This window comes from Cadophora gregata (genome assembly GCF_030347475.1).
Source record: "Cadophora gregata isolate MNR1 chromosome Unknown scaffold_11, whole genome shotgun sequence".
Classification (NCBI taxonomy): Eukaryota; Fungi; Ascomycota; class Leotiomycetes; order Helotiales; family Ploettnerulaceae; genus Cadophora; species Cadophora gregata.
The window spans coordinates 817,898-832,505 of NW_026695934.1; the positions used below are offsets into that span (position 1 = coordinate 817,898).

General features: G+C 47.2%; 7 protein-coding genes across 7 annotated transcripts; 4 read left to right on the forward strand and 3 right to left on the reverse strand.

The window, feature by feature from the left end:
* The first annotated feature begins 681 nt into the window (after positions 1-681).
* ONS95_002359 (uncharacterized protein) lies at positions 682-2,275 on the forward strand. The gene is made up of 4 exons (XM_058495613.1): positions 682-860; positions 909-1,040; positions 1,094-1,747; positions 1,794-2,275. Exons 1-4 carry the CDS (start codon positions 739-741, stop codon positions 2,158-2,160), a joined length of 1,275 nt encoding a protein of 424 aa, XP_058354341.1. The 5' UTR covers positions 682-738; the 3' UTR covers positions 2,161-2,275.
* A 599-nt stretch (positions 2,276-2,874) lies between these two features.
* On the reverse strand, positions 2,875-3,258 carry ONS95_002360 (uncharacterized protein; the record flags this gene model as incomplete). Its single annotated transcript, XM_058495614.1, has 1 exon — positions 2,875-3,258. The coding sequence occupies one exon, from the start codon at positions 3,256-3,258 to the stop codon at positions 2,875-2,877; it is 384 nt and encodes a 127-aa protein (XP_058354342.1).
* A 1,440-nt stretch (positions 3,259-4,698) lies between these two features.
* Positions 4,699-5,964, forward strand: ONS95_002361 (uncharacterized protein; the record flags this gene model as incomplete). The annotated part of the gene is made up of 1 exon (XM_058495615.1): positions 4,699-5,964. The coding sequence occupies one exon, from the start codon at positions 4,699-4,701 to the stop codon at positions 5,962-5,964; it is 1,266 nt and encodes a 421-aa protein (XP_058354343.1).
* Positions 5,965-7,263: 1,299 nt separating this feature from the next.
* On the forward strand, positions 7,264-8,490 carry ONS95_002362 (uncharacterized protein; the record flags this gene model as incomplete). The annotated part of the gene is made up of 1 exon (XM_058495616.1): positions 7,264-8,490. One exon carries the CDS (start codon positions 7,264-7,266, stop codon positions 8,488-8,490), a length of 1,227 nt encoding a protein of 408 aa, XP_058354344.1.
* An 868-nt stretch (positions 8,491-9,358) lies between these two features.
* Positions 9,359-10,891, reverse strand: TRM44 (tRNA(Ser) Um(44) 2'-O-methyltransferase; the record flags this gene model as incomplete). The annotated part of the gene is made up of 1 exon (XM_058495617.1): positions 9,359-10,891. The coding sequence occupies one exon, from the start codon at positions 10,889-10,891 to the stop codon at positions 9,359-9,361; it is 1,533 nt and encodes a 510-aa protein (XP_058354345.1).
* A 308-nt stretch (positions 10,892-11,199) lies between these two features.
* Positions 11,200-11,904, forward strand: RPL24 (60S ribosomal protein L24; the record flags this gene model as incomplete). Its single annotated transcript, XM_058495618.1, has 3 exons — positions 11,200-11,250; positions 11,377-11,520; positions 11,620-11,904. 3 exons carry the CDS (start codon positions 11,200-11,202, stop codon positions 11,902-11,904), a joined length of 480 nt encoding a protein of 159 aa, XP_058354346.1.
* Positions 11,905-12,977: 1,073 nt separating this feature from the next.
* ONS95_002365 (uncharacterized protein) lies at positions 12,978-14,063 on the reverse strand (the record flags this gene model as incomplete). Its single annotated transcript, XM_058495619.1, has 1 exon — positions 12,978-14,063. The coding sequence occupies one exon, from the start codon at positions 14,061-14,063 to the stop codon at positions 12,978-12,980; it is 1,086 nt and encodes a 361-aa protein (XP_058354347.1).
* Positions 14,064-14,608: the final 545 nt, after the last annotated feature.

A 14,608-nucleotide genomic window follows, 5' to 3' on the forward strand; every position in this document is an offset into this window, starting at 1 on the left:
AAATGTTGGATAAAATCACCCACATGGTCCAAGGCCCCACATTGCAGCAATTCAAGAAAACCCACCCCCGCTTGACAGTTAACAAGAGTTGCCTCCCCGCAAGCCAAGGCTGGAGATGCACCCCTCGCCCATGGAAACAGTCTAAGTGGACGATCATATTACCCGTACGCATACTTTCCAGCTCGTCGTCCTATGAGAGACGATCAGGACTGCCGTTCTACAGGCCGAATGCACGAGGAAACTATCAATGGTCTTGGCTATGTGGATGAAGTTTCGGCATATATCATTTAGGTTTCCTTATGTTTGCTCTCTGAGTCTTATTTCTCTGCTGTCTCAACGCATGCGGATAAGTTCGGACAATTAAGGAGAATTCTGTACAGCTTCTAAGCAGATTTCTCATTTTTTGAAACAATTTTCCACAATGCAGGCGATCGACAAGGAAGCAGCACCTGCTATGAAGATGAGCGAGAAGGTATCTTCGAGCGAGGAAAACCTGACCGGTATTGAGTGGGATGAGGCAGACGAGAAGCGGATTAGACAGCGAATGGATTGGAGAATCGTGCCAACCGTCTTCTGCCTCTATCTTTTGTGCTTCATCGACAGGTAAACGTACAACACCTCGTGGTCTAGGCCAAATGCTAATACGAATTACTTAGAGCAAATGTTGGGTGAGTTGCGTTGCGAGACAAAGTTTGGACTACGTCTCATTTGGGGTACAGAAATGCTCGAATTCAAGGAATGGGTAAGGATCTAGATCTGATCGGCAACTACCGGTTCAATTGGGCTCTTACGATATTCTACTTCTCATATATCGTGGTTGAGATTCCATCAAATATTCTGTTGAAGAAGATTGGAGGACGGTAAGTTGACAGCCCGTCAACAGTCAATCTACAAGCTAATTGCGGAAGGTATTACCTGCCTGCTCTAGTCATTGCCTTCGGTCTTATATCCATGTGCACAGCCTTCATCGACAACTTCAAAGGGCTATACGCTTGCCGTTTCTTCCTCGGGCTTGCGGAGGGTGGTATGATGCCTGGAATGCAAGTCCCTCAAGTCGCACATGTCTGGTGTACGGTTTGCTAATCTACAGCAGTGCTTACTACCTCTCCTGCTTCTACAAACGCAACGAACTCCTCTTCCGTATGGGAATCTACATTACCGGTGCTTCGCTGGCCGGAGCCTTCGGAGGTCTTCTAGCAGCAGGACTGTCCCCTATTCCCTCCTGGGGAGTCGAAGGCCGCAAGATCCACGACTGGCGCAACATTTTCTTCTTCGAAGGACTATTCACCCTCATCTTCTCGGGCATCGGCATGATCATTCTCCCTTCTACTCCAGACAAGTGCAAGTTCCTCACCCCTCGGGATCGCTACATCGCGCTCGAGCGCATCAACAGAGAGCATAAGGAATCAGCAAATGAGCCGACAACGCAACACCATGTTAAGCGAGCTATTTTCAACATCAACAATCTCATCTGCGCGTTGGGATTCTTCAGCATCAATGTCTCCGTGCAATCGTTCTCGCTCTTCTTGCCGACTATCCTTGTCAACCTTGGCTGGACTGCTCTCAAGACGCAATTCTACAGTGTCCCACCATACTGCGTTGCTTGTTTGTACGCCATCTTCATTGCCCGAATGAGCGACGTGTATAAGCGACGAGGGATATTCATCGTTGGTGGAACGATACTCTCTATTATAGGATACACCATGTTGGTGACTGTCGAGTCCAATTCGCTTAAATACCTCGCTGTGTAAGGCCTCTCCCTTTCAATATCCTACATTGCCTAACAGTACCAGGTTCTTCGCATCAGCAGGCGCCTTCCCACAAGGCCCAGCCTTCCTAGCATGGGGCCTCAACAACGCCGCCGGGTCATCCGTCCGCGCCGTAAGCGGTGGCTTCATCGTTGCACTCGGCAGCGCAGGCGCCATCATCGCAACGTGGACGTACCTTGAGAAGGACAAGCCGAACTTCCATCGCGGTCATTATATTAATATCGGTGCTCAGGTCGTTGCTTGTTCTCTGGCCTGTATCGGTATCGCTTACAATAAGTGGGAGAATGGGAAGAGAGAACGGGGTGAGAGGGATCACAGGATTGCTGGGCTTAATGAGCAGGAGAAGATTGCGTTGGGGTATAGAAACCCTGAGTTTAGATATCATACGTAAAGATGGGTCATGGAATGGAAAGATAGGGAGGGTGCAATGGATGTTGAGATGTTTCTAGGTGTTGTCATGAGTGTGCAATGAAATTATTTCCCACAAGAGGGCTACTCGTCCGTCCTGCCTCTACAAAGCCTCACTTGACGTCAAGAATTTGCCAGCGTGAAATATGTGAGGCTGACTTGAGATTGAATTTGGAGGAGTCATTGAGAGTGAAAGTAGAGGAAGATTTGGTAGGTCAGTGCCCGCATTGATCCAGAACTTGTATTACTGTATGCTTGTAATTACTGCGTATATTTAATGAAGTAAGGCATCTGGATTTACCCAGGATTAAACCTGCTAAAATTGTGGGTCTGTCAACACATGTAAGCGAAGCTGCAAAGGGGACATGAATTGATCGTGTTGCTTCAGTAAGATCACTCGAATCAATATTAAATATTTAAACCTCAATGACCCGTTTGAAGTATGACTGGGGTATTGGACCTGTTCCAGCTAGAAATCAATTAGTGCGGCGGATATCTTGGATTCGTCATTTCGTCAACTGCTAGGCTAATAAACAAACGCTTTTCGAGCACATCGAAGGCTCCGCTAGGTATCAAATCCACCTCAGAATCTCCTGCACGACTCTCGAATGTAGCAATCTCCATCCCAGCCTAATTTCAGAGCAATCGGCATCTGATCAACCTTGACCTCCGTGGAAGGGTATTAATAACCCTCAGCCTATTCAGCACGGCTTCCCAAAGCATACCCCAAATTCATCGCCATGAACCCGTACTCTTTGTAAAGTTGCTTATAACCCTGCAGCATCTTCTCGTTGTTCTCTGAAATCCGTCTGTATGCTCCCGCAAGCTGCATGCACGTAGCTACCATCTCCCCATAGTTCTCAATCAATTTGTCGTTATTCAGAGCATGGTCGGAGCATGATTTTGCTAGGTCGCTGTATTTTTCATAGTTTTGGGTCGTGAGTCTCTGATAGCTCCTGTTGAGGTCGATGAATTCAGTTAAGAGGCGTTCGGATTGCTCGAGCGATTGTAGATTTATGCCCATGCGGGTGTCGAGTCTGTTGTCTGTTGCCCAAGCGTTCTTGTAGATGATTGCGGTCATCGTAATGGCTAAGTAACTGGTGATTACTAGCAGAAAGAGGATTTTACAGTCGATGGTGTGCACAAGCTGGGTGAATGCCCTTGGGAAACCGATTGGGGTCAACATTGTAGTCGATACCGAGAATTGTGAGAGGGGTGCGCAATTCGCAAACTCGAAGGGAGGATACTGGTGCGAAGAATCAGCCTCTAGAAGCAAAAACACCCGCATTCATTCTCCTACTCAGATGATCAAGCTTCGATATTCTGGCCCCCGTGGTGCTTACGGTTCTGAATTGCAGAGCGTCTCTGCGGGAGGCTCTTTGGTCCAAGAGTAAATTGATGGATGGTGGATGGTCACGGAATAGCAATGTCTAAAATTAAGAATGAGTTGGTGGAATGGTGGGTTTCATAAGTTCTTCCTTGAAGTCAGACAAGTGTTGGACTTGTTATGAACGGGCACGGTCCTGTGATTGATGGAAATGGCAAGGGCAAGTGCGAGGGGGCACTGCAGGTCCCTCGCATTTTCTCCTCAGGCGTCTTGAAGCATACTCTATCCTACATCAAGATGATTTGAAGTGCAATTTAGTCTCTCTTAGATTCCTAGAAAGAAGAGATGGGAAGCTCAGAGCAACGAGAAATTCTTTTCTTTCAGGTCCTACATATATCTAAAAATTGTGGTGACGTGCGAGAACAGTCTTCAAAGCTTATTCCAGAGGCTTCATTGGGACTTTTCCAAAATAAACAATGAATCGCAATTACTCACTCATCGCAATGATAACGGGGCACAGGGTTGTATCAAGCGAGAGCTCTCTATGGAACACCAACGTTGATTGTAACTTTACGCCGGTTGTGACTGCCATCTGAGAATCTCTAGTAATCTGAATTTATTCAACAAAAATCATGATAATTCCCTTAATCTGTCCGCTAAGAAGTGTATCACAAGAAAAGACCCAAAAAACCAGGGGCGCTAGCTTGGTTGAAGCCAAAAATTGTTCGATGGGCTTCTGCGCGTTCTACAAGCCCCAGAATAGGGAGAGCTAAGCTTTAGCCATCGCGGCCCAATTCAATGAGGCTAAAGAAGCTTATTCTGATCATGACGTTTGACGGGGAGAGGCGTTTCATGATGAGAAGTCGGACATACATCAGCCAATTTAAGCGAGTACAGTATTTTCAAACTTTGGGTCGCTTGTCTAGGAGGTCAAGCTATTGAAATTTGAAGCGATTCATAGAATCGCTACGGCAGTCCATTTGGCAAGACAGCACAGTTCAATATGTATAGCGTATTGGTATATGAGCTGAATCATGTGAAATGTATACTTAAGGAATCCTTGTGCTCTGAGAAACATGCCTCCTCCGAGACAACTCTTCACTCAAGTCATATATCCTCATCCTTTCAAACGGTCACCATTATCAAACACATACATCCACAAAATTCCTTCCCAAACAACACTCAGTCAACGACATGGAGAGTACAGCCATGGCCGTCCCTACCAAAAAGACCCCGGCAACCATTTCATCTCGAAGTGCTCTCCGTGCAACGGCGGCCGCCTTCCACTTTAAACCTCCCACACCATACGGGGCATCCACCATTGTTGCCGGCCAAGCGCCTTCCCACATCGAATGTCGAACAAGTGCAGCGACCTACGAAAACGGCTTCTTCAGCAAGGCTCCGAGCCCTCGTTCAGCCATGCCTGGACTTTTGCAAAACCCTGGTGCCAGACAACAAGACCGTCTTTCAGCAGACAGTTCTAGAAGTAAGAGAAGCAATACCTTGAATATCTTTAAACGATCTGCGGATACAGACGAGCTTAAGACTCACTCCACCAATGGATATACTACACCCTGTCAACCCAGAATCCTTGGGGGCATTAGCCGATTCCAGACACAAGAGTATCATGAATCTGCTGACCAGTACTGGCGAGACGATCAAATCCACTTCACGCCTTCGAACGCATCATTTGTTGTGGGTATGCTAGCCCGTAAACATATTGCGGTCCGCCACAAGATCGGGACCCAAGCCACAGTTCCTATGCCTTCGAGGAACCAACTTTTCGACCTTTACAAAAGTGGAGAATTGGAAGCAGCTCAGCAGCCGGTGGTTTGCAGCGACAACAATTGTCCATGTGAACTAGCGGTGCAGACTTTACAACAGAAAGTCGAGTTGCAACAGGACGAAATATTCCACCTCGAAATGTCACGTAGTCAAACCAGCAAGCAGTGCCAGCATTCAAACCTACATTCACAGTGGGAGGCTTCCGTCAGTCGGGTGGCAGAGCTAGAAAGCGAGATCGCTACCGCAGAAAGTGAGAAGAAGGAAGCCGAGGCGCGAAGCAGTGCTCTTCAAAATCACAATGATGCTTTGACGCAGCAGAATATAGATCTGCAGCGGAAGTTGACAACGATCGAGGAAGAGAAGGAAATTGCCGACCGCAGAAAAGCCACGATGGAGGATATGAAGAGAAAGATCGCAGAGAGCAAGGCATCGGAGAAATGCTGCACCAGTCAGCTCTCCGCCTTGGACACGACGCCAGCACCAGCGTTTACACCAGCAAAGATTCAACCAAGTCATGATGTGTTGACTTTAGGCACGATTTTGCCACAAAGAACCGTTCTTCAGGGGGGCAGCCTGAGGAATGGTGAGCTTTCGAGGAGTGCAACTCCGAAGAATGCCAGCTCACTCAAGATCCGGTTCAGAGCTTTACCAGATTGTGGACTTGAAAGCTATTGAAGAATTTTCATTTCGCTTGTTTCCTATGTTTGAAGCAGCTTGTTGATTTACTGGTGGTGGCTGCTTATTTCGGGCTTGCCAGACCTAGCCATTTATTGGTGCAAACTTTTGTATGTAGCGCCAAATAATGCAAGTCAAGTTGTTTTGTAAAGGTGCATCTTGACTTGAAGCAATCAATGACGCTGCTCGAAATACCTTGGGTAAGCCGACCGTGAAATCATGCCGCTATGTGCTGCCAAACCTTGCGATGAAGGTTTGCTATGGCCGATCTTAGTGATACCCCCAACGTTCAGCGTACTTGCCCCTGGAGCTTAGGCGATGGACGCTGGAGACTGAGAGAGCTTGATAACAAACACCTCTACTCCATCTTATGTGTAATTCTTAGGTAGCATCGATCTGGTAATACTAAACCGGGTACGTGAACAACATGATGATTTAATGAAACTCTCATACAGGGCAGGCCCCCTTGACCCTGACTTTTTTGTACTCTTCAAAGCGCAAAGATTTCACCAAATCAGCAAATGGCCGGGACTTTTCTTAGCATCGGGATAAGAAACGCAAGGGTACTAATCACAAGTATCTTGGTATCAACCTGCGGCCTGTTGCGCAGTGCTCCTTGAGGCTTTGAGCGCTTTCAATCTCCATACATGAAGCAGTGCGGAGTGCGGCGAAGTCGCGGCTTCCTCCTGAACACCAGCAGCACAATTTGAGTAAAAGTTCTAGACCACCCGCCGCATACAGAAAGGCTGTGTAGAGAGATTCCATACACAATTGCTTGTGCAAAACGGAGTCCCTCTGTTGCGCCACGTTCTGAAATGGCTTTACGCAACGCCCTGTCACAGAGGAATCCACAGTAACTGCGTCATAGTATTGCATTTCAGACTGCATGCAAAGACTGAGGAGCTCTCCGTAGACGTACATAATTATTATCATGTTTTTTTGCTAGTGGTTCGCAACACTTGGTACGCGTTCTGTAGCTCAGAAGTTCGTGACGTTTTGGGAGACTATCAACACTAGAAGCTTCATCAACAGGTAAGCTAGCACTGCTAGCAACTTCATTCATGGCTCAACAAAATAGCATCAAGACTATAGGATTGTAATTTGGACTGGCCAGAAGGTATATATCAACGGCAGTGGTGCCCTGAGACCAGTTTCTCCCCTTCCTTCTGCACACACCTCTGCTTCACAGCCACTTCACTACTTCTTCAAATATCAAGATCTTCATCCAGTCTTCCCTTCTTCAAAACACAAAAGCAATCTTTAATCACGAACAACGATTCACAAGCTCCTAAATCCAAAATGAATTCCCAGTACTCGAGTGGATCATGGGGCTCCGACTGTGCTGTCGGATATCCAAGAATTCGGAGCTCAACCAAGGGAGATCTTCACATTGAGCGATCAACCACTCCAAAGGCAACAGAGAATTCTCCAGTGGGCCACAAAATGACCCGGTCAACACTAGTCACGTCTACCTTACCAGTCAAATCTCAGGACCTAGCCCCAGAGTCCTCCGACATAAATGTTCTCCAGCAAGAAAACGCCGCGCTCCTCGCTAAAGTTGCCGCACTCGAATCCACAGCGAAACTTCAACACCGGATCCTCCTCTACGTATATCAAGAAAGGACCGATCTAACCAAAGAGAACGGTGACCTTCACTATCAACTGAGCTATCTCGAGCATTGTCTTCAAGAGGCTAGGATCAAATATGACGAGATGGCAGATAAAGTGGGTACACTTGAATGGGCAGAGCTAGCCAAACACCATTTCATCTCTGGCATGCGCCAAAAGAATAGTGAGCTCGTCACCGAAGTACAAGCTGTCCGCGGTCACGTTGGAATTCTAAAGGAAGCTCTCCAAACAACTTATGCCAAGGGGCAGGAGACTGCAAGACAACTACACCTCGCTAAATCTGGCTTTGCGAAGAGATTGAAACTCATCCAAACGGAACGTGGTTCCCTACGTCGACGCACCAGACAGGATGCTCAAGAACGCCGCGAGTTTACGAAGCAAATTGACGGCATCACTACCAAATACCAGAATGCGGCACGCAGCCAAATCCACATTCTCCAGTCCTACAAAGCCACGATTCAAGAGCTTGAAGCTGTCCGAGCTGATCATGCAGACGAAAAAGAACGCCACGAAGAGACGTGGCGCTTGATGGCCAAGTGGACAAATTTGCGGACAAAGAGACATTCTGACATCATGAACCAGCTCCAGAAGGAAGTCGACGCCAAAAGCTTGAAGATTCGAGAGCAAAGTCAGACAATCCAACAACATTCATATATCATCGATGAGGTCTGCCACATCCTCAACAGTCTTTCTCCTGAACTCAAGGAAGCCATCAAGGAGGAGAATCGTATTCTCAAAGAACGAGAGTTCGAAGGCCAGGACAACGAGGACGACACGTGTTCTAATTGTTCGGACTCTGCAGAGACGGTAATATACAGTCCCAAAACAGAGTCGGCGGGGCAGGACGGCAGTACCTGCGGGTTATCGACACAAGTTCTTGTAGCAGCGGAAGGATGACGACCAAATTGGACAACAACAAGTCGTGAATGAATTGGGTAAATAACAAAAAGGACAACAACAGCCAACCAAAAAAACACAAAAAACACAAAAAACACAAAAAACACAAAAAACACAAAAAACACAAAAAACACAAAAAACACAAAAAACACAAAAAACACAAAAAAAAACCCCCCCGAAATGAAATGAAAATGGGAAAAGACGATAGAGGAGTGAAGGGGCGGGGGACGAGACTTGGAATTAGTTGGGCCATTCGTTATATCTTTTTCTCTTGTCCTTTCTTATTGCTTCTGTCGTGGCTCCTTTTCGCGAATTTTTGTCTTTGGCTTCTCATGTACTGCGATATGGATGGCGCGGCTTGACAATGTTGCTCTGAATCATGTATTGTCTTTTCGGGACGGAATTGGCAACCTTGTCATGAAGCTTTCCATCCGAAACGGGTGGTAGAGTAGACACCATTATGGCTGTGCATAACATATTGTTTCTCTTGCTGTTGAATAATGGAAATATGATTTGGAGCTGCAATTGATCGAACTTCGTGAATGGACGGTGGCCCTTGAGCATCGAAGAGAGGAGTCCGAAGGTCCAAGTCTAATCCAGAAACATTGGCACAGCTGTGACCTTCCGCCAAGACGAATCCTATACCAGAAATTTTCTAGCTTCCACCACGTATAAAGGTTATCGTGAGTTTCTACAAGGGACGACAGCAATGTGAGCAGAGGTATATCACCAGAAGCATCATTTGTATTGGATTGGAAGAAGTGGTTGTACAAATTCTTCAACAACCAATGAACAACAACAAATAAGCTCCTAGAAAACCTTCCACTGATACAGCATGGTCTTCCACTTGACGTTGTGTACTCATGCATTAATGTCCTCTCGCCGAGCCCTTGACCAACTTCAATGCGTTCTCCTCCCAGCCTGCTGCACCTCCATTTTCGAATACCAAATCTACAACATCAACTTCATCAAAAGGCAACATCCTCCGTCTGCCAATCAAAGCTGTGTTACGCGTGCTTGGTATCCGTAGCATCTCTTTCTCTACTTCCCAGCCACAATCTTTGGCAAGTTTGGAGACCCATACAACGAGAGAAGCATAGGCTGAACGGGAGGAGCCGTCTTTTGGAGGAGGTGCTCGAAAGCGAGAGCCGCTGAGAGAGTGGCTGCAGCAAGAAATCATCATGAAAGGGCATTCGGATATGTTGGCGAGGAGAGGAGTCCATGGTGTGAGTTCGTCGGCGTGATTGGATATTATGAAGGTTCCTTTGGGGAAAATACCGTCATGGGTACCAGTCGCTTGTGCATCTTCAGTTTTACACACGCTGAGATCCTGGATGTCAGGTAATTGAAGGCCACTCGACGAGTTGGAAATATTCTGGACTGTGGAACCATGTTTGGTTGTGGAACTTGGTGCTGACTGTATGATAGAAGGAATGAGAACCAGTTCTTTCAAATTTCCTTGAGCTTTCGGACTCCATGATTGCCATGACTTGCGTCTCCGAGCATCAAATCCCCAGCCCGAATATCCTTCCTCGAGGAGAATGTGAACGAGCAGTCCATTTCCACAACCAATGTCGACGAATCCCGGGAATGCTTTGTCTTCGTACATCTCGGCCCATAACTCAATGAGAAAGGCAGCAATGCTAAGATCCTCAAATACATGCTTGCCAGGGTCCGTGGATTCAACCCATCTCAGCACGAGATCCCTTGCATACTTGGTCTTGAGTCGAGCGTATGTATTCTGAACCCGTGCTTGAGGCAGGATAACATCGTGTTGTACTCTTTTCACATATCCAGCAACTGACCCTTGGCCATGCTTATGAAGTACTGACAGGAGATGTAGTGCTGTCCTCTCTAATTTAACTGAACGTGGCTCTGAATCGAAAAAAGAGTAGTGAATCGCAACTATTCCTTGCTGAGTCTTGGGGTTGAATGTATGCAGAAAAGCTATCCCATGGACAGCGGGATGATAGAATGGCGACTCTGATGCCAATGAGATATGTGGCAGGTAGATTACAAGGGATAATATATCTCCGTCTTCGTTCACTTGGTGGTAGAAGTTGCATGTCTGGTCCAAGGGTTTATCGACGAGCACATTTCTTGGAATCATAGTTCGAACCATAATAGATTTGAGAGTGAAGCCTTTGAATTGTGTGATTCTAGGGGGGATATTTGCCTCGGGTATGACGCCATCTTCGAAGGGACAATCCAATGATATGTCTGCTCGGAATAGATGATTCGAATTGATATTTGGGTTGCGTATGAGATTTAACATGACCTCTCTAAATATTTCTGGAGGAAACGAGCAGGCGTGCGTGTAAAGAGGAGTCCATATTTCTCCAGAGCTTTCTTCAAGCGTTGGTAAAGTCTCAGGAGGAGTTGAATCGGGATTAAAGGGCATTTCTGTGACCTCGGACGCATCAACACCCTTCAAGATCAGGTCAGGGCTGATGAAGCATTCCTTGAGGGACGAGTCCGCTCTTGAGAATCATCATGCACAAAGATGTTCTGTTGTCAGGTGCGTGTCACGTGAGTTTAATGTTCTGACAAGGGTGTGCGGGTAGTGCTCCTTTAGCGAATCGACGCCCACACTGCAATTGCGAAAAAGTCGCGGCAAGCTAGAGATCCATTCCACCACGACAATCAATCTCCCATAGACGACTTGGGTATCCGAATCATCAACAACAAAGTCGGCGTACTCCAGTAAAAATGCGTACTTACGACGATACCTTCTCCGGCGAGAAGATCTACCCTGGAAAGGTACGGTCCCCAGCGCCGCGACGCTTCCTGGAGTGGCGAAGGACAGTTGAAGGAGGGGACGAAGAGCGCACATTGGGATAGAAGGGGAAAAGCGATGGAATGGAATGCTGACGGGAAGAATTATAGGGCAAGCTCTACGTCCGCGGTGACTCCAAGATCTTCCGTTTCCAGAATGGAAAGACCGAATCCCTCTTCCTCCAACGCAAGAACCCCCGCCGAATTGCCTGGACTGTCCTGTTCCGCAGACAACACAAGAAGGGTATCTCTGAGGTACGAATGTTCCTACGATTCTGGCTGGCATGCAAGGAGAATAATAGGCTGGATACCTGGGGAAGTACGGACATGGGCTAACCATACTCTTAACAACAGGAAGTTGCCAAGAAGCGATCCCGCCGTACGGTCAAGTCACAACGTGCTATCGTTGGTGCCTCTCTCGATGTGATCAAGGAGCGACGCAGTCAAAGACCAGAAGCCCGTTCCGCCGCCCGTCAAGCCGCTATCAAGGAGGGCAAGGAGAAGCGAGCTGCTGCCCAGAGCGCAAAGAAGGCTGAGAAGGCGAAGAACGCTGCCGGTGCCGCAAAGGGAAATGCCAGAGTCACAAGCAAGATGGGTGCTAAGGGTGCGCCAAAGAAGATCCAGGCCTCTACTCGTTAAGGGGATTAGGTTTCTTTCTGCTGTTTTGTGGTTTGGGTTCGGGGCAGGATCACGCATGGATGGCATTTGGGTTTTGCAAGGTCTTGCACGATAGCTTCTCAATGCAATAGCGGTTCGTCATGACCATGGGCTGGATGTACTTGTACACGGGACGTGAATCGATGGAGTGAGTTTCTGGCCAATAACTTGCGGATATCTACACAACAGAAGCCTATGGACACGAAATAATCAAGAGCCCAAGGATTCAAAAAGAGACTGTTGTTCAATTTGGATATGAGGAAATATGTGCAAGTGTGCAAGTACGCACCTTGTACTTTCAAGTCTACGTCTTGTGGACTTCTGATGCGGACTGGTACCAGAGAACGAAACCGACATTTCCCCAAGCATATGCGAATAATCAGCTCTGAAGGCTCCGGATAACAGGATGCTGTGCAAGTGCTCTAATCCTTTTATCGAACTTTCCTTTACATCACTGGAGATAATCTATGACGACCAACAGCGTTCCCAAGCGTCATGCAACTGATATTTTCCTGCTTCTGCGAGAGCAGCTTGTGCTGCAGCCATTTCCTCTTCAGTTGGCATATTGACGATAAGCAGATACATAATGTTCTAGCTGCATGTGAATTATGTTTTTCGTATAGGAAGGAAGACACGGACACTCTTGATTGCTTTCTTTACTGGGGTCAAAAATCCACCTTTACTAGCTGGAGTAAGTTGACTTCCGCTAGCACTCTGCACGTTATTCTCATTCCCAGTTCTCTGCTCTATGGTCTCGAACATTTTGGCATCTTCAAAAGACGAAGCCTCTAGGGCCAAGCTGGTTTCAAACTTCTTCTCTTCAACTGGGTCATTTGATTCTCCAGTAGCATCTTCAATCTGGCGCGCCTCCACATACTTGGGTCCTTTAGCACCGGACTTCCCACCTGTGAGGAGTGCTTTGAAACTGCCACTTGCTGCAGGATGTGCTGGATCTGCATATCTTGACTTGAAGACTGGTTTCGGTTGAGAGAGGGTGCTATCCGGATATTTTACACTCTGTTTTACCATCAGCAAATTTAGACCACATGTATCCTTCATTGCCATGAGCTTACGTATTTTGCCACAGCCCTCTTATCAAGGTACCTACCTACAAACTCGGATGCAGATTGCAAGGAATCTTTCTTCTTCTTTGATTTCTCGTCATTCTTTGCAGCCAGCTCATCCAGCCCTGGGAAAATGAGAGGAGCGGCTTGAGGAGCCGAACTGGTCGATCCATCGGATCGACGTAAGTTTCGCGCTTTCTGGGCGATTTTGTCCTCATAAAGACTGGTACGGGCCCTGGAGACTATTGACGAGACAGCAAGCTCCTCCTGCACCTTGGATCCAGTCTCTGTGTTCAAAGTCATGAGTAAACAGAACAGGCCTCGAGGCTGGAAGAACTCCACATTGAATTTCGATAGCAGGTCATTTCCCCTGATAAATTTAGCTTGGGACATCTCAGACACCGAAGCTGATTTCTGGGCTACGAACCTAGTCCTGGTTTGTATAGTGGTGGCAGTCTCAACGACGACCATGCAAGCTATGTCGATAGCCATGGCCTCTGGGATCGGGAGAGACAATGCAGCAAGTGAGACCAGGTTGATGGCTTCCAACCACGGAGATACTCGTATGCCTTGCTCAAAAGTTTCAAGGAAGTCGAGGAACGTGGCTTGGTCTATACCTGACTGCTCAAGTGCTGGTGCATATGCTTTGACGAATCCTCGAGATCGATCTTTTGGTCTCTTCTGCGGCAAAATGACTGGGAGAGAAAGACTTTGAAGGGCTGGATATTTACCATCTTGTGTCTCTGGAGCGGGATGTCTGAGGATGAATGAATCTATGATCTTGTTGGTATCTCGTTCTTCCAGTTCTTTCTTGGTCTTCGCCGGGGTCGCCACAGGTGCCATTCTCTCCTGAGCATCGTCCAATTCCCATGTTCTGTTGTTGTTGATTTCTAAATGCTGTGGCGGCTGCTGAGGAGGTGGTCTTAATTTTCGAACCGCTTTTCCGACGCTCCCTTTATCGGAACTGTATTCCTCAAGCTTCTTCTCCTTGTAGCAACTCACGCTCTCGGATGCGAACCCGATGCCAGCAGCGATGGTCTTGACGATCCCGTTGCCAAATACATTGACTTTTTCCATTGTTGTAATACTGTCAGTGAGGAAAGTGTATGAAGTAGGTGTATTGGAGAATCTGAAATTGTATTTACATAAGTGAACACAGCAACTTGGATAGGCAGCTTTTGTTATATATCCGTATTTCAGTATTCCTTATGCTACCATTTACACTGCCATCATACAGAGGGGTCTCCCAACCAGTCCAGAATGTTTCCAGCTCCTTGTCCCCAGCTTGTCAGCTTTCCAGCATCGAGCAAACCTCATTTGGATTGGATTTCTGGGCGCCGAGTATTGGCAGATTCGCCAAGATCGCCGCCTGTCTGTCAAACATTATCGGGTCTCTAATTCATTGGCTCTTGAAAATGCGATACTCAAGCTCTTGTTGGTACTTAACGTTTACTGCATGCATTGCAAACGCGCAGTCCTTGGATTATGAGCCGTTTCCTCATCAAAGCATGAGGTCACTCGCGGACAATTGACGTTTAGAGGGTGGAGGTTGAACCGATACCTATCTTTCCGCTTCATCGCAGATCTACATTCACAAGATTATTCGCAATGCAAGAATATTT